Source organism: Pelophylax lessonae (genome assembly GCF_965119305.1).
Source record: "Pelophylax lessonae genome assembly, chromosome: 7".
Classification (NCBI taxonomy): Eukaryota; Metazoa; Chordata; class Amphibia; order Anura; family Ranidae; genus Pelophylax; species Pelophylax lessonae.
In genome coordinates, this window is record NC_138774.1 from 56,117,403 (window position 1) to 56,143,402 (window position 26,000).

Here is a 26,000-nt window from a genome sequence, read left to right on the forward strand (position 1 = left end):
GTTTGTAATGCTAAATGCTCATAGAGGTGCCCATATTGACCTAAATGTAAGCGCTGCTTTCTCCTTAGTAGTTGATGATGGTGCCTTGTTAATCTTCTTATTTCACGGCAAGGTTTCCAGACATGGGGGTTGATTAAAGGAGTAGTGGCTCACTAAGGGCCCATTCACCCCAGTGCACTGCGGTAATACGAGTTATGTGCGTTGGAGTGCTGCGGTGTCATTTATATGAATGGGTTATTTAATGCACCACAGTGGACCGCCATGGTGTGACTTATGCCTCGTACACACGCAACGATTATCGGCCGACCGAACGTCCGACTTTTGTCCAGAGTTGTGTTTTGTTGGTTGGAATGTGCCTAGACTGCACACGAATTTTCTCGGCCAACAAAAATCTACTGCAGAAGTGATGTCATGTGCTGGTTTACTTTCCGTGTGTTTTTTCTTCTCTGAGCATGCCCAGTCTTGCTCATCAGATTTTTGTCTGCCAAAATCTGTACCGACTGACGGAAAATTGGCCGTTGTGTTGACGGCCAACAAAAATTTTATAGCCTGCACACCAGATTTTATTCGGCCGAAGAGTCGGTTGTCGAAAGCATCATACTAACAAGCCGAAAATCGGCCGATCGGACGTTGGCCGAAAATTCCCGGCCAATAATCGATGCGTGTGTACGAGGCATTAGCCTTTAGCAAACTGAAAACCAATAAATAAGGTGAAGCCAAGTTCACTCTGGACACCCAATCAAGTGCAAGAAAAAAAAAAAAAAGTTTTTTTTTGTTGCTAACATGTGACTAGTTGATTAAAGTGAAGACAATTTCACCTTATTTGCTAAAATTAACATACACTTTGCAAAGTGAGCTGCCTCTACTTCAGTAAACCATCTTCATCATGGTGTTGGTTTAAAACAATGATCTTTGTTCACTCTCTAATGATGTGAAATGCTCATGATTACCTGTTGCTGCGTATTACATGATTTTGGAAAATAAGTTTGTGAATTGTAGTTTCCATGTGATTGGCCTCACAAGTGCTATCTGTAAGGCCCCATACATGCTGGACATTTAGAGCTGATGCATAAGGCTCCAGCATTTAAGGATGGGGGGCAAAGTGGTTATTATTTCCGCTTGGCAGTACTAGGGTCGTTTGTTCAAATCCCAACCATGACACTACCTACCTGGAGTTTGCATGTTCTCTCTGTGCCTGTGTGCTCCAGTTTCCTTCCACACTCCAAAGACATGCTGGTAGGGGTAATTGTCTCCTGTATAAGTTTTCCCTAGTATGTATGTATGTGAGTTAGGGACCTTAGATTGTAAGCTCCTTGAGGGCAGGGACTGATGTGAATATACTATATATATATATATATATATATATATATATATATATATATATATATATATATATATATATATGTGTGTGTGTGTAAAGCTCTGCACAAAATTGACAGCTATATGAGTATCTCTAGTATTAATAATAATAATAGGGCAGTATGCACCCTGAGACGAATGCTCGGAACACAAGCAGCGAATGCAGCAAGAGTCCATGCATTCTTTGTTTAGATTTTAAGTGAAAGGGAATTTTGCAGCAGTATTTTTTCATTATTCATTGCAAGCAAGTGTACCTTTTTTGTACCAAAATTTTTTTTTGATTTTTGTATTGATGACATCTCATATTCAACTATGCAATGTTGACATTTGGAAATAAATAGGATGGACTTGAGAAGAAAATGTAGGTGTAGCCAATAAATTGGATGTGAATTGACAGTATTTGACTCATAATGTGTGTCACACCTTACTCCTTTGCTTTTCTATGTTTTAATTAAAATAGTGAGTCTGAGTAAAATAAGTTTAATTTTTGGTGTCAGTGTGAGTAAAATACTCCCCATTGTTGGGGTCAATGTGAGTAAAATACTCCCCATTGTTGGGGGTCAGTGTGGGTAAAATACACCCCATTGTTGGGGGTCAATGTGAGTAAAATACTCGCCATTGTTGGGGTCAGTGTGAGTAAAATACTCCCCATTGTTGTGGTCAGTGTGAGTAAAATACTCGCCATTGTTGGGGTCAGTGTGAGTAAAATACTCCCCATTGTTGTCAGTGTGAGTAAAATACTCCCCATTGTTGTGGTCAGTGTGAGTAAAATACGCCTTATTGTTGTGGTCAGTGTGGGTAAAATACACCTCGTTGTTGGGGTCACTGTGGGTAAAATAGGCCCCATTGTTGGGGTCAGTGCGAATAAAATAAGCCCCACTGTTGGGGCCAGTGCGAGTAAAATAAGCCCCACTGTTGGGGCCAGTGCGAGTAAAATAAGCCCCACTGTTGGGGCCAGTGCAAGTAAAATACGCCTTATTGTTGTGATCAGTGTGAGTAAAATACACCCCATTGTTGGGGTCAGTGTGGGTAAAATACACCTCGTTGTTGGGGTCATTGTGGGTAAAATAGGCCCCATTGTTGGGGTCAGTGCGAATAAAATAAGCCCCACTGTTGGGGCCAGTGCGAGTAAAATAAGCCCCACTGTTGGGGCCAGTGCGAGTAAAATAGGCCCCATTGTTGGGGTTAGTGCGAGTAAAATAAGCCCCATTGTTGGGGTGCGACCTTACAATCTGTATGCTGTTTATAAGTTTGTGCAGCCTATTGTTTTATGGTGTCCACCCCAAAACTTAAGCACGCATGCGCAGCAGAGCAGTGGACGATGTCAGCGGGGCAGACTTTGGTGTCAATAGGGCAGTGGATGATGTCAGTAGTCTTTGTTTTTATTACTGTATTTTATTCATTTTTACCATTTTATTTTTTTACTATATTATTTATTAATATTTTTTTACCATTTGTTAGGGGCCTCATTGGGGGGGGGGGGATTTGGTGAAAAAGCAGGGGTCTAAACAGACCCCTGATGTCTTACTTTTGCGACAGAGAAAGGGACTGAGGACAGAGATTCCTCAGTCCCTTTCTCTATAGGGGCAGCTGCTATGAAGGGGGGGGGGGGTGATTAGTGTGTGCCCAGGTACATCTATGTTGCTGTTATTAAGTCTGTGTGCACAATGGTGCCGGTCATATTACTCCTCAGCAAGAAGTAATTGTTGGCATCTATTCTTATTCAGTAAGAGGTCTACAGTATGTATAAAAACTTTTCAGCATGAGTATAATAAGCATTCCTGCACCCCCCAATAAAACTTGTTGTATTCTGTGTAATATAAATATCTCCTATTTTTGTAGGCGCCATCCAATGATCATAATGTTTTTTTTTTTTTTTTGGCATTTTTTTTTTCCTGATTAGGGTATTACAAAAAAAAAATGCATTCGGGCTACTAAATGGTGCTTGCAATCATAGGAGATAGTTATGTTACACAAAATACAAAAAACTTTGCTGGGGCTGTATGAACGTTTATTTTCACAACTGTCTGTCCGATCAACTTATCAATTTACTTTGTGCAGTCATCATTCCCTTTCTTAAAAAAGAAGTCTCACTTTGATTTTTATGAATGTGTTTTGTTCCCCAGGGGACAATGTACATGCTGTGCCCTGTCCAATCTTTCTAGGTGGTGTCTAGGGCTAGCTGGGAGGTTTGATAGGGTGCACCCCGCCACCCCTGTCCAACAACTCACTAGGCAAGGAGATGGCTGTTTGACAGATGGCTTCTTTCTCCATCTCCAAGCACTTGTCTGCTTGCCTGAAACATTTTAGCTGACACGTCCCCCCCCCCCCCCCCTTTTTTTTTTTTTCTCATAAACAGCTTGTATTGGTCAGGTGCTTGGAGATGGAGAGAATTGTGATCTGTCAAAAGCAGACATGCTCTTGTCAGCTGCGTTGTCATTCGGGGAGGAGGATCTCCTGTGAGAGCTCCTAGCTAGGCTTAAGCTGGACACTATCCAACTTTTGTGGTTAGATTTCCTTCAGATTTACCTTTTCTATGTAGTGCAAGGTCCTGCCAGATTGCATACAAATTGAAAGTGTTTAGGTTTGACCTCATATTATATGGTTTTGGTAAATCTAAAGGAAAAAGTCTTCAGAAAATCTTATAGTGTGTATGGCCCATTATGCCTCGTTTCCACTGAGTGGTACGGTTCGGTTCGGTTCAGTACGGTACGGTTCGGAACGGTACACATTGCGTTTCCACTGCCAATAGTACCCTTTCATGATAGGCATGGTGTAGCAGGAAAGCTGTGATAGACGATTCTCTGTCAACCAATCAAAGTTCTGCAGAGTATAGCTCCACCCTCTTGGGACGGTACTAATGTGCCTGGTACACCAATGAAAGGGTACCAAAAAGTGGTACGGTTCGGAATTATTGTACCATTCATAATGGAAACGGCATAAATAGCGTACCGTACCGAGCCGTACCAGAAAGCTCAGTGGAAACGAGCCATTAGACAGCACCTAGGAAGATGGCACTGCATGTACTTTGTCCCCTGTAGAACAGAACACCTTCATAAAAATTGAAGTGAGTCTTCTTCTTTAAAGCGGTAGTATACTCCATTTAAGGTACTTTTCACAATATAAATCATATCTGCCCGTATGACATCTCTAACCTTTTCTTTTTCCTGTCACTTCTGCCATTCTATTTATATTTCGTTCGTTCTTGTCAATCACGTCATCCACGCATGCTCAGTTTACCCTGATTTTCCGGCAAGCTAATGATGCTGCCGGAATAATGCAGGGTCTATGCGGGGGCTGCGTCATTTCCTGTGCTGGACGTCAGCCCCGTGCTCACGCGAGACTCCGACCGTCCCCATGCAGAAAATTCTCCACTACCCCATGTGACTTGCTACGTCACAGTTGAGTTCTAGTGGAGAGAGAAGAAAGAAAACGGCTACTGCGCATGCGCGGGATTTCCGAACACTACACCGAATGTGGGCGGAAATACTGCAGTGCTCAGGAGACGGAAAACAGGAAGGATGGCGGCGCCAAACAGGAGAAAATACAGACCCGAACAGAAAAAAATAACTAATGTAAGGAACATTTGTAATACCTTATTTACATTTGTAATACCTTATTTAAAGGCTATTTTATTGCAAATGCCATGTTACTGGCTGACATTGGATTTAGAGATATCGAAGTGCTGAGTATACTACCGCTTTAAGCCATACTTCTGAAACTATTTAGCAGCAGCATGTTCACCATACTTATCACCCTGTAAAATGTCCTCTGATGTTGACTTCTTTGCAATATAAGAAGCCTGTTTGAGCGTAATACATTATATGGAATACAGTAAACCCCCCTCCATTGCGGAGGTTACGTTCCGGACCCAGCCGCGAAAAGTGAAATTCCGCGAAATAGAAAAACCCTATTAAAATGCATTGTAGGCATGTTTTTTTACTGTCGCTGTACGTGTAAAAGCATTTTAAGGTCTTTTAACACACTTTTAAAACAATAGAAACTCATTTAAACACATAAAAGATACTAAGAGACAGAGCAAGAGCTATGAAAAACACAAAAATATTTCATTTTTAATGATTTATATAGCAAAATAACATTACAAAAAAAACACGAATTACCGGGACCGCAAAAACTGAACCGCGATGGAGCGGGGGATTACTGTATACTGTTTTTAGAATCTCATAAATAAAAACATGGTAGCAGAATCACGTTTGTATCTCCTGAAATCTCTGCTACTTTCAGATGGAAGGAAAAAGAGAACCATTTAAAAATAAAGACAACAACAGAATTCTACACAAGAAAGAAGAGAAGAAGGTGAGATACCATGTTGTGTGATGGAAAAAGACAGGTGTAGATTGTATAGGCCCTAATGTGCGATATCACAATGTCCGCTTTCGTAGATGTCGATTCTTTCTAACATGGAACAACCTTTGCAATAACTTTCAGGTCTCAGAGATCCCCTACCAATAATTACTCTACCTACAGCTCACAGTACAATAGCATGAACAGCAAGCTGAGATATAAGAAATGTGGCATTTCTTGACACCCAGGGCTACTCCATACGACACATTTTTTTCCAATACTAATAAATCAAAACAAATAAATAAGGTCTGGAAAAAGAACTGCAGATATTAAAAATCATTGTATTCCTTCAGTGCCCCCTTACACTGATGGACAGTGGAGAAGGACCACTTTTATTGGTGGTCATGTAGAGAAGGACTGCCTTATATCCACTAAAGCCCCGGAAGATTTTACCCCCTTCCTGACCAGGCCCTATTTTGCGATTCGGCACTGCGTGAATTTAACCACTTTACCACCGGAGGATTTTGCTGTCTTACGTCCAGGCCACTTTTTGCGATTCGGCACTGTGCAAATTTAACTGACAATTGCGCGGTCGTGCGACGCCGTACCCAAACAAAATTTACGTCCTTTTTTCCCCACAAACAGAGCTTTCTTTTGGTGGTGTTTGATCACCTTTGCGATTTTTACTTTTTGCGCTATAAACAAAAAAAAAAGCGTAAATTTTGAAAAAATAACAATATTTTTCACATTTTTTTTATATGAAATTCCCCCCAAAAAAATGTAAAAATCAAAATGTTTTTAAAATTTTTGGCCAATTTGTTTTTTGCTACATATGTTTGGTAAAAAAAAATCACAATAAGTGTATTTTGATTGGTTTGCGCAAAAGTTATTGTGTTTACTAACTGAGGGAAAGATTTCTGTCTTTTTTTTTTTTTTTTTTTGCGGGACTGCGACATTGTGGCGGACAGATCGGACCCTTGACTGACCCTTTTGGGGGTACCAGTGACATTACTACAGTAATCAGTGCTATACATATGCACTGTTACTGTAAAAATTACACTGTCAGGGAAGGGGTTAACTTTATTAGAGATGCAGGGGTTAAATGTGTCCCTAGGGGCGTGCTTCTAACTGTAAAGGGGTGTGGCTTTTCATGTAACCACAGAGACATACGATCCTACATAGCAGGATCGTATGATCTCTGCAGTTACACCAGGGAGAATGACAGGCGGCTTTGTTTACATCAGCCATCTGCCTTTCTTCTTCTCTAGCGGGAGATCGCGAGTGACCGGCGGACATCGGTGCCGCCGGTCACTCGGGCTGGAATGTCCGTGAACGAGCGGGGGCGGGAGCGTGCCACCGGCGGCCCTAGAGGTTTGCAGGCGAGCGATGTAGTACTACGTCACTTTGCCTGCGCGGGGCTGACTTCCGCAGTAAATAGTCGTGCGGCGATCGGCAAGTGGATATTGGTGGTCTTTGGGAGAAAGCACCCCTTACACTGATAGTCAGTAAAAGACCCTAAGTGCCGGTTCACATATGTGTGGCTGCGGAGATCGCATGTAATTTGGAGCACACTGCTCCTTCATTACATGCAATCTCCTGTGCGGATGCAAATTTAGCCATACACTTTGTATGGCTGAAATTCGCACTACACCCGCACCAAAGACGCAAAGGAGGCATTTTTTCAGCCGCATCAGGATCGGATCGCACAGTGGTTCACACTTGTGCGATCTGATCCTGTGCGAACTGTCAGATCGCACTGCGATATGCGATCAAACTGGGGGTGTCGTTAACATTTAATTGACACCCCCTGCGTATCGCATATGGGAGTGTGAACTGCCAGATGTGCGGATGCGATGCGGGAACAGGCTGCGAATTCGCAGCCTTCCCGCATCGCACAAGTGTGAACCGGGACTAATACATTAGCGGTCAGTCTAGTGCCCCCTTCCATTGCTGTTCAGTGGAGAACGACACCCTCTTATTAGTGGTCATCTAGAGAAGGACTGCCTTATATTGGTGGTCTTTGGGAGAAAGGACCCCTTACACTGATGGTCAGTGAAAGACCCTAATACATTGGTGGTCAGTCTAGTGCCCCCTTACATCGGTGGTCAGTGGAAAAGGACCTCCTTATATTTGTGGTCTTTGGGAGAAGAGCCCCCTGAACACTTGTGGTCTTTGGGAGAAAGGATCCCTACACTGGTAATCAGTGTGAAGAATGCTCCCTACATAAATAGTGATCTGGAGGAATGTCCTTTACACTGGTGGTCAGTAGAAGGAAAGCCCTTTATAGATACAGCAGCTAAAAAAATCATTGGTGTCAGTGGTTACCTATCTGAGAGTGGGAAATTGCTCATTACTAAAGGAACCCCTAGCAACCTATGAAGGAGCCCTGGTTGAGAAAGGTTGGTATTCAGTGCCTGAAAAAGTATTCATACCCTTTGAAATTTTTCACATTTTGTCATGTTACAACCAAAAATGTAAATGTATTTTATATGGATTTTATGTGACAGACCAACACAAAGTGGCAAAACATTTGAAGTGTAAGGAAATTGATAAATTATTTTCAATTTTTTTTTACAAATATCTGAAAAGAGTAGCATGCATTTGTATTCAGCCCTCTTTACTCTGATACTCCTAACTAAAATTTAGTGTAACCAATTTCCTTCAGGAGTCAAATAATTTGGAACTAGAGTCCACCTGTGTGTAATTTCATCTCCGTATAAATATAGCTTTTCTGTGAAGCCGTCAGAGGTTTGTTAGAGATACAAAAAAACTATCAGCGCAAACCTATTATATGTGATAAAATAACTCAACACCAATTCACTGTGCATAAATCAGGTGTGTGAACTTATAAATCAATAGTGGTGTCTGGCAGCATGCACCAATCGTGTTTCACAAACATCGATTATACAGCAGGCACAGCTGAGTGCCCGACAAATGTGAGTTGATCTGCCTTTCTCTAATAAAGCATACCCTCATTAGTAAGCGGAGAGCACTAGATTTCTTCATCTGTTTTCTATATGTCCCGGGATCCCTCGAGGTGCAATATAGTGTGGCTCTTTCCTGGAAGTCTGATCAATGATACATGTGATTGCTGGCCCGTTTGGGTCCTTCAGAAAGGTGAGAGGCTGATTCACCTGGTGGAGGGATTCACTATATTGGTGATTACAAGTTGTTTTCATCACTGGATTTTCTTCATCTGAACACGGGACACTCTTTATATCATTTTATTGGAAGCACACACATTGCTATGTGCCTTATGAACTGGATATGATTTATTGTCATCACTTTTTGATTTTATATTTCTGGCGCATCACATTTTTGTATGATTTAAGGTTTGTTAGAGAACCTTAGTGAAGAAACAGCATCATGAAGGCAAAGGAACACAGCAGACAGGTCAGGGATAAAGTTGTGGAGAGGTTTAAAGCAGGGTTAGGTTATAAAAAAAAAAATATCCCAAGCTTTGGACATCTTCACAGAACACTGTTCAATCCATCATCCGAAAATGGAAAGAGTATGGCACAACTGCAAACCTACCAAGACATGGCCGTCCACCTAAACTGACAGGCCGGGCAAGGAGAGCATTAATCAGAGAAGCAGCCAAGAGGCCCATGGTAACTCTGGAGGAGCTGCAGAGATCCACAGCTTAGGTGGGAGAATCTGTCCACAGGACAATTATTAGTCGTGCACTCCACAAATCTGGAAGAGTGGCAAGAAGAAAGCCATTGTTGAAATAAATCCATAAGAAGCCCCGTTTGCAGTTTACGAGAAGCCATGTGGGGGACACAGCAAACATGTGGAAGAAGGTGCTCTGGTCAGATGGGACCAAAATTGAACTTTTCGGCCTAAAACCAAAACGCTATGTGTGGGGTAAAACTAACACTGCACATCACCCTGAACACACCATCCCCACCGTGAAACATGGTGGTGGCAGCATCATGTTGTGGGGATACTTTTCTTCAGCAGAGACAGGGAAGCTGGTCAGAGTTAATGGGAAGATGGATGGAGCCAAATACAGGGAAATCTTAGAAGAAAACCTGTTAGTCTGCAGAAGACCAGCAGAACAACGGCCCTAAACATACAGCCAGAGCTACAATGGAATGGTTTAGATCACGCATATTCATGTGTTAGAATAGCCCAGTCAAAGTCCAGATCTAAATCCAATTGAGAATATGTGGCAAGACTTGAAAATTGCTGTTCACAGACGTTCTCCAGCCTATCTGTCAGAGCTGGAGCTTTTTTTTCAAAGAATTGGCAAAAATGTCACTCTCTAGATGTGCAAAGCTGGTAGAGACATCCCCAAAAAGACTTGCAGCTGTAATTGTAGCGAAAGGTGGTGGGGCTGAATACAAATGACGCCACACTTTTCACATATTTATTTGTAAAATATTTTGAAAACCATTTATCATTTCCTTCCACTCCACAATTATGCGTCACTTTGTGTTGGCCTATCACATAAAATTTCACTAAAATACATTTACGTTTACGTGTGTCCTCTGAGACACTTCACTAAATTTAGGCAGGTTGGAAATGTGTGTGTATAGTTAGCTGTAATGCCATTGGCTCAGGCTGAGGAAAGGTTAAACATTTACGGCTATGTTCCCGGGCTTTTTGGCTTTTGGATTTTTGGGGGACAGCTAAGATTGTGGAAGCTGGAGAACGAAACATGGTTTTAGGTTGATAGCAGACTCGCCTGTGAGCACAAGTGTGGCACTGAAAATACTGGTATTCACAGAAAGCATCCAACTCATGGACAATGCCATTATGGACTCTCACCTCCACAGAGGTATGCCTGGGCCATTAAGCTAATATAGGATTTGGGAAAGGACATTCATTATATACTGTCGTGCTGCATTTTAACAGTAAAGTTGTATTTACTGCCTAAGCCTGGTCTGAAGTTATTCAAAGGGGTGCATGTTGGTTTTGGTATATTGAAAAGGAACCCGGGTCTGTATTTGCACTATGGGGTATTAAGCAATACTACTAAAGGAAGGTTAACTTGGCAAGACAAGTAGAAGAAGAGTGTAGGAAATCATTTTTGCTTGTGGCTATCAAATTATATAATTCTCTGTTAGTGCTGGAATTTAAGGATTTAATCAGGTTTATGATAAAGATTTTTATGTCGTTTTTATATTATGTTGGTGTAATGATTTTTGGGTAATGTTAGAAAGTATAATTTGCATGTTGGTCATTTTGATTTTCTATTTTTTCAACCGGTGTTATTTGTTTTATGTAGTATTTTAATAGGATGGTATGGTTGATTACAGTATTCATTTAGTTTTATGTGGTATTAATTGCTATTGGTAATTTTATTGTTGTGCCATGTTATTGTGATCTTTGTGTTGTCTTGTTGAATGTAATTGTATCTTAATAATTTCCCTTTGGGATTAATAAAGTATTCTGAATCTGAATTGTTGATATGGGTAGCCAAGTGCTGAAACAGGCTGCAAGCAACCAGTTGTTAAGTGTGGTACCTGGTAAGGTGACAGGTCCTCCGGTAACAAGGGGGTAGTTCCCTGGCTGCCTCCCTAGCAGTCGGTATCCAGTAGCAACCGCATTCGAACCTGCATTCCGGAGATCTATTGCCTGGTCATGAGGGAAAGGAGGAGTTAAGTAAGAGCACGCATGAGGTCCACGCTGGGTGCTCAGCGGGACCCTATTCTGTTACTGAAAGGTACACTGGACTGGTGGAGTGGGCGCAGGCTCAGTATGTCCCTCCCAATGCAAAGCTTAAACTTAGTGTGTGGTGACATGGGGCATCACATGCCTGACGAAGGGGTCCTGCGTCACTCCGAAACGTTGCACTTATTCTGATGTGATGTAAACCCTTTGCAATAAAAAGTTTCTTCGGACTGCTGTGCAAGATCCATGGTGCACTGGTGAACATGTATGTTTATCTGTGGTAGCTCCAGTGTCCAGCTGGTGATCGCTGCAGCACCCACAACAGATGTGCTTGTATCTAAGAAGGTATAATGGAAAGCCAGGTAATGGAAACCTAAAAAAAGTTGAGCCCTTATCCCAATATTCACAATTGGAAACAGGAGAAATTACCCTCTGTGGGACTTTTAGGGGCTACACTGGAGTCAACACATATATAGAAAATATAGACAAATTTTATTATACAAAACAATCATAACAATAAAAACAGGTTGTAGAGTAAAAATCATACAATACATGGTTAGAAGAGAAAAGACAACTATACGAGGCCCAAACCCCTAAGGTGATGGGGTATGGAAGGCCAACCACTTTTCGAATGCTACAAAACCGATTTCATCTTCTTCAGGGACTAAATCTTCAATCTGCCTACTTGTTCTGGGTTAGTCAAATAACATATGGGTCTCTAGGTGACAGGCCAAACCTAAGAAACATGCATAGAATAGAATACAAAATACACCAACACATCAATTGGATCATAATAGGCCACGGCTTTGTTTATTGGTTTAAACATATATCAACCATATAAAACTTTATGCACACACAAATCACTTTAATCATCAAAAATTCAGAATTCAAAAATACACTTCAGCCCAGCCACTCACTTGAGTTGACCAAAAATTTAGCTTAAACATCTTTTACATGTCCCCTTTGACTTAACTTTACCAAAGGGACCCACCACATAAACCGGCTGCAACAGGGGGGTTGGGATGGGAACTTTCTTGAGGTAACTTCTCTCTGGCAACTGGCAGTAAGCCCTAGTCACAGTCTCATTAAATAGACCCCTAAGGGCTTCCAGGTTCTGGAAGGTCATATGACCCTAAATTGACCTATCCAAGGCTGACCTCTTAACCTTCAAGAACCTCCTGGGTCATGTGACATTACCTGGCCTATCACAGCCAGCCCATTGAAAACAATACAATGGGGCTTTTTCTTAGCCGCCGCCATGGACCCATGAGGCAAAGGGGGTCTAAAAGGCTACCCCTTCTTCCCCACATTAAGAAGGAAAGGTCAGTTGGGGAAACCTCTATATTCTCTCAGTACAAGTGGCACTCTAGTCACAACATTTTTTCAGCTCTAAATGTAGAGGAGAAGGCCATGAGGCATTTTATTACTTATAAGCAAACCAAAAAGAGCACCAAATAATCGTCTTGAGAGTCCAAAGAATTCCTAATTCTTGTCTAGAATAAAGGACTGCTTGGATTACTGGGGCCATTGTTTAGTGCTTTTTATGGTTCATTTACAGCAAATTTTCCAACTGGATAAGCCCTTTGTCTTTGGGGAGGGGGGTAGTCTCCCAATTTGTGGAGAACTGATAATCCCTTCCTGTCCCAGACACATGGCAGAAGCTAACTGAAAAGGTCCCCAAAAGTAGAGCAAATCTCACCTCTGACAGGTTTCTCCAGTGGAAGATTTACCTCCCGTGACAACTGAAAAATGTTGAATTGCTCCTCACCTTCAGTCTGATAATGGTCACAAAGACACATACAGTGAATCTCCCCAACAGGGACACAGATATCAATAAGAACCCGACAGCTGTTATACCCTTTTCTAATTTTTTTATCCAATACTAGGAAAAAGGTTTTGGCTAGGGTTCCACTTTAAAAGTGAGCAATATAGAGCTATATCCACTGGAACTGGATAAGGTAGGATTATGTCTCTATGCATTATACACCAACAGACCATGTCTAAATCTATATGAAAAAGAAACATACCTGGACTGTTGACATGTAAACCTGTTCTGCTTTTCCCTGATAGAAAAAGAGTCTACTATCTTCCACAATATCGGTGACTGACAAAGTAGCCACTGCTGTCATTAACTCCATCTCCCTTACTAAAAAAGGTAGGTCTGGTGTATGTGTGTGATAGCACTGGACTGATAAGAGTGGTTCTGATGGACAAAAATTGAAGGTTGTTTTCCTTTAGGGAAGCAGATCTGTGATGAAAGTTCTAGTGTATGTGAACCTTGTCCTGCTCCTAAAGTCAAACAAAAAATTGTCCTGGCACTAATCACTTGGATGTGTTCCTATCAGATCGTAAAACCAGATGACTGTAAAATGAGGGATAAAACCAATGTATACTGTGACACCTAGGCTGCCAAATCCCTGACACAGGATGAAGTGCAGACTCAGAAAATTGGTGGGGAAGAGGGATGGCGCACTGCGGTGTATGAATAAACCATGTATCTTAAATCAAAGCACTGGAAATTAGTGTTGATAAAGAAGTACCATAAAGATTTATTGATGGAATTAAAAACAAACCAGTCCTGGAGTCTCCGGTATCACTCTGGGGTGCTGTGGGAGTCTCATGCCTGGAAGAGCAGGATGACCCAAACACAAAGGCGGTGAGGAAGGGGAATGTGGAATCGCGGGGGTCCAGAAGAACACCAATGCGGATCAATGCCAATCAGTGTGATCGTACGTGTACGGCCGCTACAAAGACCGGATACCGGATCAGCCGCTATTGCTGGAAATCTCCCCCTGGACGCGTCACCGGAAGTGACGACCGGAACTCAGATGCACCATAGACCGGATGTAGAGGATGGAACGCAAGCTTCTGGTTGCTGTAACTACATGTTTCGCGCGCATGCGCTTTATCAAGTCAAGTGCGTACAGGGGGAGATTTCCGGCAATAGCGGCTGATCCGGTATCCGGTCTGTGTAGCGGCCGTACACAGTACCCGTACAATCACACTGATTTGCATTGATCCGCATTGGTGTTCTTCTGGACCCCTTGATTCCACATTCCCCCTCCTCACCGCCTTTGTGTTTGGGTCATCCTGCTCTTCCAGGCATGGGACTCCCACAGCACCCCAGAGTGATACCGGAGACTCCAGGACTGGTTTGTTTTCCATTCCATCAATAAATCTTTATGGTACTTCTTTATCAACACTAATTGCCAGTTATTTGACTTAAGATCCATGGTTTATTCATACACCGTAGTGCGCCATCCCTCTTCCGCACCAATTGTCCTGCTCCTAGGCTACTACCTCTGATCAAGATATATCAATCATTAAACAGACAATCAACTTTTGGATGTGTATTGAGGAACGTCTAGTACAATGAATCGTATCACTTCAACAGTTTTTTTGTTAAATGTTTATTGCTAAAGAACATCAGGTATTTCCAATGCATTTCAGGGAAAGAGCCTCCCCCTTTTTTCAGGACTATCCTGATAAAAAAAAAACAATCGGGGGCAGAAGATCTAGTGGAAAAAAAAAAACATTTGTATCATTCCGTTTTTCTGGATTTTTGGTTGATATTCTGTCTCTATCATTTAAAATACACCTATGAGAAAAATTATAGGCCTTTCATTTCTATGTAAATGGGCAAACTTAAAAAATCTGCAGGGGATCAAAGAATTATTTCCCCCACTTTATATTCGATAGACAATGTAGTGCTATATGTAAAAATCCATATCCGTAAGATTTTGGTAATCAAAGTTAGCAATGCCGATCATGGTGAATCAATATTCATATAAAATAAACAATCAAATAGTCCACATTGGTGTGTAGTGTGTGTGGTTATGTTATCAGTCACCAAAATTTGATAACTAAACAAAGAGTAATTATAATGTAATCAAATATCAATTGTTTCAATAAATTACAAAAAACATAAAAATATACAAGGAACTGGCACAACATTTAGCAAATCTGTTGATCTGACAGAAATGCCACCAATCTAACCCCCTTTAAAATTTTTAGGGTATAGTATACCTAATCAAAGAGAATGGAATGGAATATAAATTACATTTTCACACATTATTAAAAAAAAAAGGAATGTGGGAAAGATGGAACTGACCTTGAGCAATGGATTTTACTAGGATCCAGGCATGATAGTCACTGTGAAATGTACTACGGACAGGTAATAGATGACAGTTCTGCATTGGATGGTCCTGGAATTGTATATCTTCTAAATAAAGAGATTTTCTACATAGATATTCTTATCAGGACAAGATCAGACAAGAAACGTGTGCTTGTTCTGAGGACCAGAGGGATGGGAATTATGGGGAGCAAGAAGTGGGGGGGGGGGGCAATGGGTACTTCTACCCAGCAGGGTGGTCATGACATAGAAGTGGATAAATGTGTTAAAACCAATAGAGATATTCATTGAGATCCCAAATGAAAGGATGAGTATGTACAAGCAACCCAGAAATGCAAAGGGAAGGGATGATCTGGTGCACGATCGGTAAAGTCCCAAGTGTTTGTATGGCCAAAGGTGCATAATGACAGTCTCAATGACCAAAAATATCCAGAAAGGTAGGCTCAGTGGCTGCCACTGCTGGAGAGCTAGAAGGTACTCTGCAATAGGCAAAAACAAGGAAAAGAGCAGAGCCTTCTGAGTGTATTCAATGCTACACTCAGAGGGCGCTGCTCTTATCCTTGTACAAGCAACCCACATCCTGATATACCATTAAGCATATTAGACTCATCCCTATGGCCACAAAACTGACTGTGATACAGGTATGACGCACAGAGGCACGGCATGCCTGTATCTCCTAGCAGTGATCCCAGGCATGCAAATTGACCAAGCCAGCATGGATCTGCTTCCGCGCTTGGTGTGGTCAGTTTGGTAAAGGAACCAAGGGGAACTGGGAGGATTAAAAAAAAAATGTACAGGCTTTATTTTTCAAAAACTTTAGGAATAAGCCAACATATTTAAAGTGTAACTATAAGGCAAAACTTTTATTTTGGATAGAGTAAGGAAGGGTTTTAACCCCATTCAGGTTTTTTTATTTTTCTTCTGCGAGAGATTTCCCTTCACTTCCTGTCCCATTGCCAAAACGGAAAGCGAGAGGAAATCCCTTCAAAGTTTTGCCTTTAGTTATAATCTAACTTGCCCGTAACCATCCAAAACTAGAAAATCTTTCTGAAGTTAGGCTTTAAGGTAAACCTATATTGAGTGATGCATGGAGTTGCCATTGCCAACCCCCGAAAATGCTAATTGCCTGGCTGTTGTTTCATGTTCCAGCCCTGGAACAAGTATGATGCAGCTAGAGTGAAATCAGACCACCTGATCTGCATACTTGTTCCAGGTCAGAAAGTACTGTAGGGTCTGGATTAGTATGCCTGCCAGCCAACAAGCTTTTTCAGGCATTGCTTAGCAACTAGCAGCCTCAGTATTTTTAATGTTTTGAATGTAATATAGCAGGTTCCCTTTGATATCATCAGTAAAGGATCATATATTGCTGGTTTCTGTATCTAATATAGAGAGATCTCTTCAGGCTGGGTTCACACTGATGCGAATTGGATGAGAGTGTCCCTGCATCCAATTCGCACGACAGGAGAGTGGGATCGGCTCTCAATGGAGCCGGTTCACACAGCTCCGGGGCGGCAGCGACCTGCATTGGATAAGGGGTCCTGTGTGTCTTTGGCTTTGTTTCAGGTGCCAATTCAGTCATAAATTTGAACCTGAATCTGTGAACAGGGACACTCCGGACCTCCTGCTGTGACCCACGGCTGCATTAGTGTGAACCCAGCCTAAGTGACTATAAGTTACATTGCTATATGTAGATAGCTGTGTCTTTGCATGTATCTCCACAGCTGCCCCAGATGCTGCAGGTAGTCAGATCCCAGTGACTGTCATCTCTTCTGGGCCCTCATTGGCCAATCTGTGGAAAGAAAGTGTGACCCAGTCCATGCTGGAGCTAGGCATGGTTGTGGAGCAAGACTATGCCACGGATATCTTCTCAGATATGATGGTGAGGAAAGTACTCATGGTGATCAGACTCCATCTTGGCATCCAGATTTCACTTTAGCAACCATGCCAATGACTCCACTACATGTACTAATGGTGCCATGTCTGTCCTTCCCTAGAAGAACCAGTGCAAGTATGTCTTTCAGCCCAGTGACATTCCAAAATTGGTCACTTCGGAGATGAGAACTATGCTGGTGGACTGGCTGGTCCAAGTTCATGTGAGTAGTCTCCTCAGTGTTCAGGTTCTACTTTAGGGCCTAATTATTAATTCTAACTAAAAGTAGCTTGTTGAGATCCTTTGGAAAATGCTAGTTGGTTGGTTGTCCTACTGATCCACTGGCTTCAAAAGGGGAGTTCAGCAATGGTTGCCTCCATTTTTCTCCCATGTTGTTGTGGCTTTTTTTTTTTTGTTTTGTTTTTTTGCTAATTAAAGAGGTTGTAAACCCCCAAAACTTTTTTTATTTTTTTTTTTAAACCTGCAAGAGAAACCCATAATGAGCTAGTATGCATCGCATACTAGCTCATTATGAAATACTTACCTTAGAACGAGCCCCCGCCATGCCATCCGCTTACCTGCATGACGGGCGACATGTCCAGTCGCCCGTCTTCCGGGATCGCGGCATCCGGCCATCTGATTGGCCGGATCAGCGGTGACGTCACTCCCGCGCACGCGCGCGGGAGCCGACGGTCGCGGCACGGAGCTCTGAAGGAACGGCACGAGCGGCCGTTCCTTTAGAGCACATGCGCCAGTGACGTCACTGGCTGCATGTAAGGTAAATATCTCCTAAACGGTACATGTTTAGGAGATATTTACAGTACCTATAGGTAAGTCTTATCATAGGCTTACCTATAGGTAAAAGTTACAGAGGAGGGTTTACTTCCTCTTTAACTTCGACAATACAACAGTCTTTGACAATGAGTATAAGCAAAGAATACCAAACATTTTAAGGATAATTTGCCAAACTGGATAAAGAAGTTATCTTTAAAATGATATAATGCAAGTGCTAAGCTAGAGGTGGGTGGCTAAGAAATCTAACCCCAGTACCATTTTTGTTTTAACTTTTCAGCTCATGATTGCAAATGCCCCCATTTTTTGATATTGGTACCCATCCATTGTGTCTTGACATTAGGAATATTTGGGCCTACAAGACGAGACCCTCTACCTTGCAGTCTTTTTATTGAATTCCTACATGAAGGTTCACAAAATCCACATATCTCTACTCCAGCTCCTGGCAGTCAGTTGCCTCTTCATTGCCTGCAAGATGGAGGAGAGACTTATCCCTAAGGTAGGCCAATGGGTGAAAAAAGGCTTTCTCAAACCAAAGAGTGGGTGGTAGACAAGGACCATAGGTCTAAGGGGGTTCAGACCTTTCATTTTAGATTTGGATGAGTTGTTATGGCCTTCTGAAGTAATCAGTGCCTAAGGTGGCAAAAGGGGCCATTGCCCTGGGCCTCCCTGCCAGATGGGGGCCCCAGACTTCCCTTATAAAATACCAATTTTGTTTTTAAAAAAATGTATTATTAAAAAAAAAAAAAAAATAACAGTGTGTGAGTGTCAGGATACAGAGCAGTTAAGGCTTACTTCAGAAGTTCAGAGGCAAAGAAAGGGATGAGGGCTTCTGGCAGATGTTTTACATTTCAACTTCTTATATTTTACTATTCTGGAAGTTTGTTTTAGCATGATTGTGTTGCAGAATTTATTGCCTTGTTTACGGGACACAATTTGGTGGGACAAGGGAAGTTTGAAAAATGTTGGAAAGTGCCAAGCAACAGCCCCAACCCCAGCATTAATGACCAGCATTTATTTATTGCAATGATAAATATGAGAGAGAAGCTCACTTCCCCGCTTGACCCTGATTAGGTCAAGGGACTAATTCAACACTCTGATCTTGAATAGGGTAAAACTTTGTTAGCAAGTATTACCCAAAATTACAAGATTGGTTGAATTAACGACAGGCATGGGGTTAATCATTCATCTCCCTTTTTTTATGTATCATGTAATTTAAAATTCTATGTTGAGGTGCCCCCAATTAAAGTGCCCCGGGCCTCCCGAGGTCTAAATCCGGCACTGGAAGTAATGTACATTTTTGGTAAGTAATGTGGTGTATAGGTATCCATGGATATAAGAGGTTAGATAGCGAAGCAGGTGCCATCCAACCCCTTAAAGATCTTTTGTGGTCCAGCCTCAAGCATACCCTTGAACACTTGGGTCGTAGATTCCCCAGAAAAGTCAATTTTGTGGTTAGTGAATAATTGTCAAATATTCTTTGAATGTTCAAGTTTATGAAAATGTAGTTCTGGTGACTTATGAATATTTGACAATGGATATTTAATCTTATATTAAAGAAGCATATCTTGCTTGGGGTAGATTTGCCATTAGGCCACATAGGCTGTGGCATGGGGTGCCACTAGGGGTAGCCCTGAGCCCAGTGTTACCAAGTGTTTACCACCACTCTGTTAAGCCTAATACACACGCAACGAATTTCCGCCGACCGGTCGTCCATCTTTTGTCCAGAGTGGTGTTTTGTTGGTTGGAATGTGCTCTAGACTGCACGCAAATTTTCCCGCACGACAAAATTCTACTTCAGAAGTGATGTCATGTGTTGGTTTGCTTTCTTTGTGTTCTTTCTTCTCTGAGCATGCCGAGACTTGCTCATAAGATTTTTCCCTGTCGAAATCTGTACTGACTGCACGAAAATTGGACGTGTTTTGACGGTGGACAAAATTTTTATAGCCTGCACACCAGAATTTTTTCGGCCGAAAAGTCGGAGTCGGTTGTCGGAAGCATCATACTAACAAGCCAAAAATCGGCAGATCGGTCGTCGGACGAAAATTCCCTGCCAAATTTCGACTCGTGTGTACGGGGCTTTAGTCAATGATTCTAGGTGTCCCAGGTATCTTTTTCAACCTCTTCGCTTTAAGCTTCAGCATACCTTGTGATGTCTGATCTGGTTGGTGTGTTTCTAAGACTAGCCTGTCACTGGTGTAGAAGGGTGACACAAGCTAGTTTACCTTTGGACAAGAAGAATAAAATCTGGTGCTGTATTAAAAGCCTTAACAAAATCCCTGTATGTGATTATTTAGACATTGCACTTCATTAAATAAATCCGTAAAGTGCTAATGCTTTTTTATGAATTCATGTGAATCCCACAGCCAGCAGAGCTTTGCTTCATGATGGAAGATGCCTTCAGCAAGAAGGAGCTTCTAAAAATGGAGAAGAAAATCCTCAAACGGTTGAGCTTCGAGCTGCATTATACACAACCCTTATACTTCCTACGTATCCTCTCCATTGCTGACAAGTGTGCAGAAAAGGTTTGTATAACAGAAATCTATCCAAAAATTAATAAATTAAAGGAAACCTGTCGTAGAAGAAATCCACAGGCTTTCACCGCTGACCTCATTCTGAAAATGCTAGTTGCTTGACTGCAGTGCTGATTTCTCCCAAGGACAGTTTAACCACTTCAATATCAGGCACTTTTACCCCCTTCCTGCCCAGGCCAATTTTCCGCTTTCAGCGCTGCCACACTTTGAATGACAATTGCGCGGTCATGCTACACTGTACCCATATGACATTTTTATCATTTTTTTTTTCACACAAATAGAGCTTTCTTTTGGTGTTATTTAATCACCGATGGTTTTTTATTTCTTACAAAAAAAAAAAAGTTTGTCTTTATTTTCTGTGAGTAAATTTTGAAAATAAGTAATTTTTGTCCTTCACTGATGTGCGCTGATAAGGCGGCACTGATAGGCTGCACTGATGTGCGCTGATGAGGTGGCACTTATGGGCACTGATAGGCTGCACTGATGAGGTGGCACTTATGGGCACTGATGAGAAGGTACTTATAGGCGGCACTGATGAGCACTTATAGGCGGCACTGATGGGCATGGAGAGGCAGCACTGATGGGCGGTGCTGATGAGCACTGAGAGGCTGCACTGATGGGGGCAGCACAGATGAGCAGGCACTGATGGGCACTGACTGGCAGCACTATGGGCACTGATGGTGGGCACTGATAGTGGTCACAGATTTTTCACTTTTCTGTAATCGGGGCACTGATGATCAGTGCCGTGATTACCTGTCCTAGTCTCCCCTTTGAGGAGGAGCCGCTGATCGGCTCCCCTCGCCACACACTGACAGTGTGAGGCGAGGAGAGCCAATAAACGGCACTTCCTCATTTACATGTGACCGGCTGTGATTGGAAACAGCCGATCACATGGGTAAAGAGTTATGTCATTGGCTCTTAACCAAGATTGGGGTCTCGCCGTGTCCTGGCAACACAGCGCGGCTGCGATCGCTGCACTGTGTGCCCATGTGGGCGCACGCGAGAGGCCGTTCTGGTGCGCCGTCATATGATGGCGTCCCAGAACGAGAGCTGCACCGCTCTGCCGTCATTTGACGGTGGGCGGGGAGTAAGTGGTTAAGTCAATAAATCCAAATCTTATATATGTCTGACTCTTTTGTCTACTTGGCGAAGGTATAGCATGACAGCCAGACAACTGCCATTTTCAAAAGGAGGTTTATGATAGCAACCAGTGTATATATCTGTCATTTTTATTTGTTTCCTTTCATTCTGTGAGCAGTTCAGAAGCGTCACCTGTAATTGGAGTGGTACTTTTACTTTTGCAGTATGGCTTGCACAAGATTTTAAAAAATCCCCACTGCCTGTTTCCGTAACTTTACCAATATGTGCATCAGATTCAAGTAGTTGTTAATAGCGCGACTTTTAAAAAAAATGGTGCCCAATAATGTACCAAATCAAAAAATAACTGTAGTGACATAGTTAACAAAGCTGAAGGTATCTAAGTCATACTGTAACTTGGCATACAGAGACAGGCATAGTGCCTGTCCCTGTACGCAGTGTAGCAGAGCAACTTATTTTCCGCCTCTACCCTCTCCCTATCCCTGGTTGTTAAGGATGCTGTCAGTATTACAGCAACCTCTGAAGCTGCAGCAGGTGGAACCTGTTGGGGAAGCTGAGTCACTTGTTCCCCAGTGGGTCTGCTCTGGCCTTTGTAATTGAAAGCAGGCAGTGAGCGGGTTCTAAAGCCAAAAGCAGACTTTCTATTGGCTAAGGATCTGCCCACTGCCTGCTGTCAATCACAAAAGCAGACCTTATGGGGGATGTTCAAGGGAACGGTTGGTGATGGGGATATTCACGGAGTCGGTCCTCCGCCCTGTAATGTAAAGGGGCACTGTGATTAAAAAGGGGGCTGCACTGTAATGATTACAGTGCCCCTTTACAGTGCACCCCGCTGATGCGTTTTGCTTTTTTAAAATCTAACCAACAACAAATTGGCCGCAAAATGCATTTAAAAACATCTAAAACTCGTGAAATAATGCAAAGCACACTGCGTAAAGCACTGCAGAAAAGGATCAAAAGAAAACTGCATAGGTGTGAACCAGGCCTCTCTCCCTTCGCTGCCCCAGAAAAGCCGTGAGCACTTTCTGGAATATACACTCGCTGCCCACTTTATTAGGTACACCTGTTCAATTGCTTGGTAACACAAATTGCTAATCAGCCAATCACATGGCAGTAACTCAATGGATTTAGGCATCTAGATGTGGTGAAGACGACTTGCTGAAGTTCAAACGGAGCATCAGAATGAGGAAAATGGGATTTTAGTGACTTTGAATGTGGTATGGTTGTTGGTGCCACACGGGCTGGTCTGAGTATCTCAGAAACTGATCAACTGGGATTTTCACATACAACCATCTCTCGGGTTTACAGAGAATGATCCAAAAAAGAGAAAATATCCAGTGAGTGGCAGATGTGTGGACAAAAATGCCTTGTTGATGTCAGAGGAGAATGGGCAGTCTGGTTCCAGATGATAGAAAGGCAACAGTAACTCAAATAAGCACTCGTTACAACCAAGGTATGCAGATTACCATCTATGAATGCACAACACCTCAAACCTTGAAGCAGATGGGCTACAGCAGCAGAAGACCACACTGGGTGCCACTTCTGTCCGCTATTAACAGGAAACTGAGGCTAAAACTCGCACAGGCTCACCAAAATTGGAAAAATGTTGCCTGGTCTGCTAAGTCCCGATTTCAGCTGTGACATTCAGATGGTAGGGTCAGAATTTGGCGTAAACAACATGAAAGCATGGATCCATCCTGCCTTGTATTACCAGTTTGGTCTGATGATGGTGGTGGTGTAATGGTGTGGAGAATATTTTCTTGGCACACTTTGGGCCCCTTAGTACCAACTAATCATAGTTTAAACACCACGGCCTACCCTGGTATTGTTGCTGACCATGTCCATCCCTTTATGACTACAGTGTACCCATCTTCTGATGGCTCCTTCCAGCAGGATAATGCACCATGTCACAAAGCTGAAATCATCTCACCACTGGTTTCTTGAACATGACCATGAGGTCACTGTCCTCCAATGGCCTATATAGTCACCAAATCTCAATCCAATGGAACACCTTTGGAAGGTGGTGGAACGGGAGATTTGCATCATGGATGTGCAGCCGACAAATCTGCAGCAACTGCGAGATGCTATCATGTCAATATGGACCAAAATCTCTGAGGAATGTTTCCAACACCTTGTTAAATATAGGCCATGAAGAATTAAGGCAGTTCTGAAGGCAAAAGGGGGTCCAACCCGGTACTAGCAAGGTGTACCTAATGAAGTGGCAGGTTGGTGCAGGTGTGGAGCTATGCAGATGGCAGCATGAATATTTATACAGCCATGGCCAATCCCAGGGAGCTGGGCCCTGAGGCATGCTGGGTAAGTGTATATATCCTCTGGGCACACAGGGCTCTGGGTCTTTCCCTGGAGAGGATCAGTCCAGTCTGGAGGGCTGCTACCCCCGCCTAGGGCAATGCTGCCATGGGATTGCTGTCTGTGAGGCCTCAGGAGGGTGACCTGAGAGCCTGGATTCTGGGACCTTAGACAGCTGACTGAGGGGCTGTCTGCTGAAGATCTGGTCTTGTATCACTGCAGATAGGCATTGCTTGGAAGTTGGAAGGAGGCAACCAGCTGTCCTTGGGCCTTGTTTTGAGTACAGACAGTTCTTAGGGTCCTTTCACACGGGGCGGTCCGTTTTTTTTATCCGCTCCGGCATTTTTTTTTTCCGCTGACATCCGCAATCCCATTGAAATACATTATGTCCATTTTTCATCCGCAAAAAAATGGGATGAAAAACGGACATACGAACCGCCCGTGTGAAAGGACCCTAAGAGATCTTAGAGACTTTTCTGCTGCTGCCACACCACAGGTGCTAAAGAGAGTCAGCTGTGGGCCTGTTAACCACCTGGACCGGAAGATTTTCCCCATTAATGAACAGGCCATTTTTTGCGATTCGGAACTGCGTTATTTTAACGGACAATTTCGCGATCGGACGAAGCTATACCCAAATTGATGTCATTTTTTTCCCACAAATAGAGCTTTTTTTTGATGGTATTCGATCACCTGTGCGATTTATTTATTTTTTTGCACTATAAACAAAAAAAGAGCGACATTTCTGGAAAAAAAAACACTTATTTTTCACTTTCTGCTATATAGCATTCCCCCCCAAAAATATTTTTTTCATAATTTTATGCCAATTTGTATTCTGCTACATATTTTTGGTAAAAAAAAATCCCAATAAGCGTGTTATGATTGGTTTGCGCAATAGTTATCGCGTCCAAAAAACTAGGGGAAAGATTTATGTCATTTTTATTTTATTTTTTTTACTACCAATGGTGGCGATCAGCGCTTTTTAGCAGGACTGCAACATTGTGGCAGGCAGATTGGACCCCTAACTGACATTTTTTACACTTTTGGGGGGACCAGTGACATTACTACTGTAATCAGCGCAAAAAATTTTGCACTGTTACTGTAATAATGACACTGGCAGGCATGGAGTTAACCCAGGGGCGATCAAAGGGTTAAGTGTGAGCCTAGGGGGTGTTTTCTAAATGTGCGGGGGGGGGGGGGGGGTGAGCTTATGGAATCAATACAGAGACCTGTGTTCCTAAATAGGAGGAACACAGAAGCTCAGCATTGATACCAGAGAGAAAAACGGTCTGCTGTGTTTACAACAGCAGACCGCTGTTCTCTCTTCACAGTGAGTGATTGCGGGTACCCGGTGGCAATCGCGGCCGCCTCCAGTGGATCGGCTTCCCTGCTGGCGAGTGGGCACGCACACGCCACCAGAATCGCTCCCGCTGACTGCTGTACAGGTACGGCGTGTTGCAGGAACCTGCCGCCGTATAACTGCGGCGGCTGGTCAGCAAGTGGTTATAGAGGACACCGGCTTGTGTTCTGAAGAACTTCGTCCACCCAATCCTCTATAAAGGGACTCTGCTCTTGTCAACCAAAAGAAAGGAGTTTGCGTTTTAACTATTACTAACTCAAAGCAAATTCCACTGTTTGTTGCAAGCACAGACTTTACTACAACTTTTTCCAAAAAGAATACATAGTCCAGAAAGCAGAGTTCCGGCCTATTTTTCAACTGTAGTGATTCCTGGAGTGCTCGCTATACTGATCAACAATTGGGCATTTTCAATTTTTTTTCGGGGGTCCCTTACCTTATTTTCAGGGCATTTTTGATTGTACTTCCTCCTTCTACCCCCCCTCTGTGGCCGCGGCCACCAACATCACTTCCGCCTTTGCATTGCATCCTGGGAGCTGTTTTTCATCACTCCCAAGAGGCTGGAATCAGGAAGAACTCCCAGAACACTTCCTGGAATCAGGAAGAAGGACACAGCAGATTACACTG

The 26,000-nt window shown here is 42.8% G+C and overlaps 1 protein-coding gene across 1 annotated transcript in view; it reads left to right on the top strand.

The window, feature by feature from the left end:
- Window positions 1–5,604: 5,604 nt before the first annotated feature.
- The window catches only part of CCNP (cyclin P), a gene marked incomplete at its 5' end in the record, with an annotated part of 32,312 nt that continues 11,916 nt past the window's right edge, over window positions 5,605–26,000 (top strand). Inside the window, 6 exons of the mRNA XM_082263626.1 lie at window positions 5,605–5,676; window positions 13,354–13,438; window positions 17,137–17,294; window positions 17,410–17,508; window positions 18,421–18,576; window positions 20,444–20,602. Of these exons, the coding sequence (XP_082119752.1) occupies window positions 5,605–5,676; window positions 13,354–13,438; window positions 17,137–17,294; window positions 17,410–17,508; window positions 18,421–18,576; window positions 20,444–20,602 (729 nt within the window). The remainder of the gene's footprint in view (window positions 5,677–13,353; window positions 13,439–17,136; window positions 17,295–17,409; window positions 17,509–18,420; window positions 18,577–20,443; window positions 20,603–26,000) is intronic.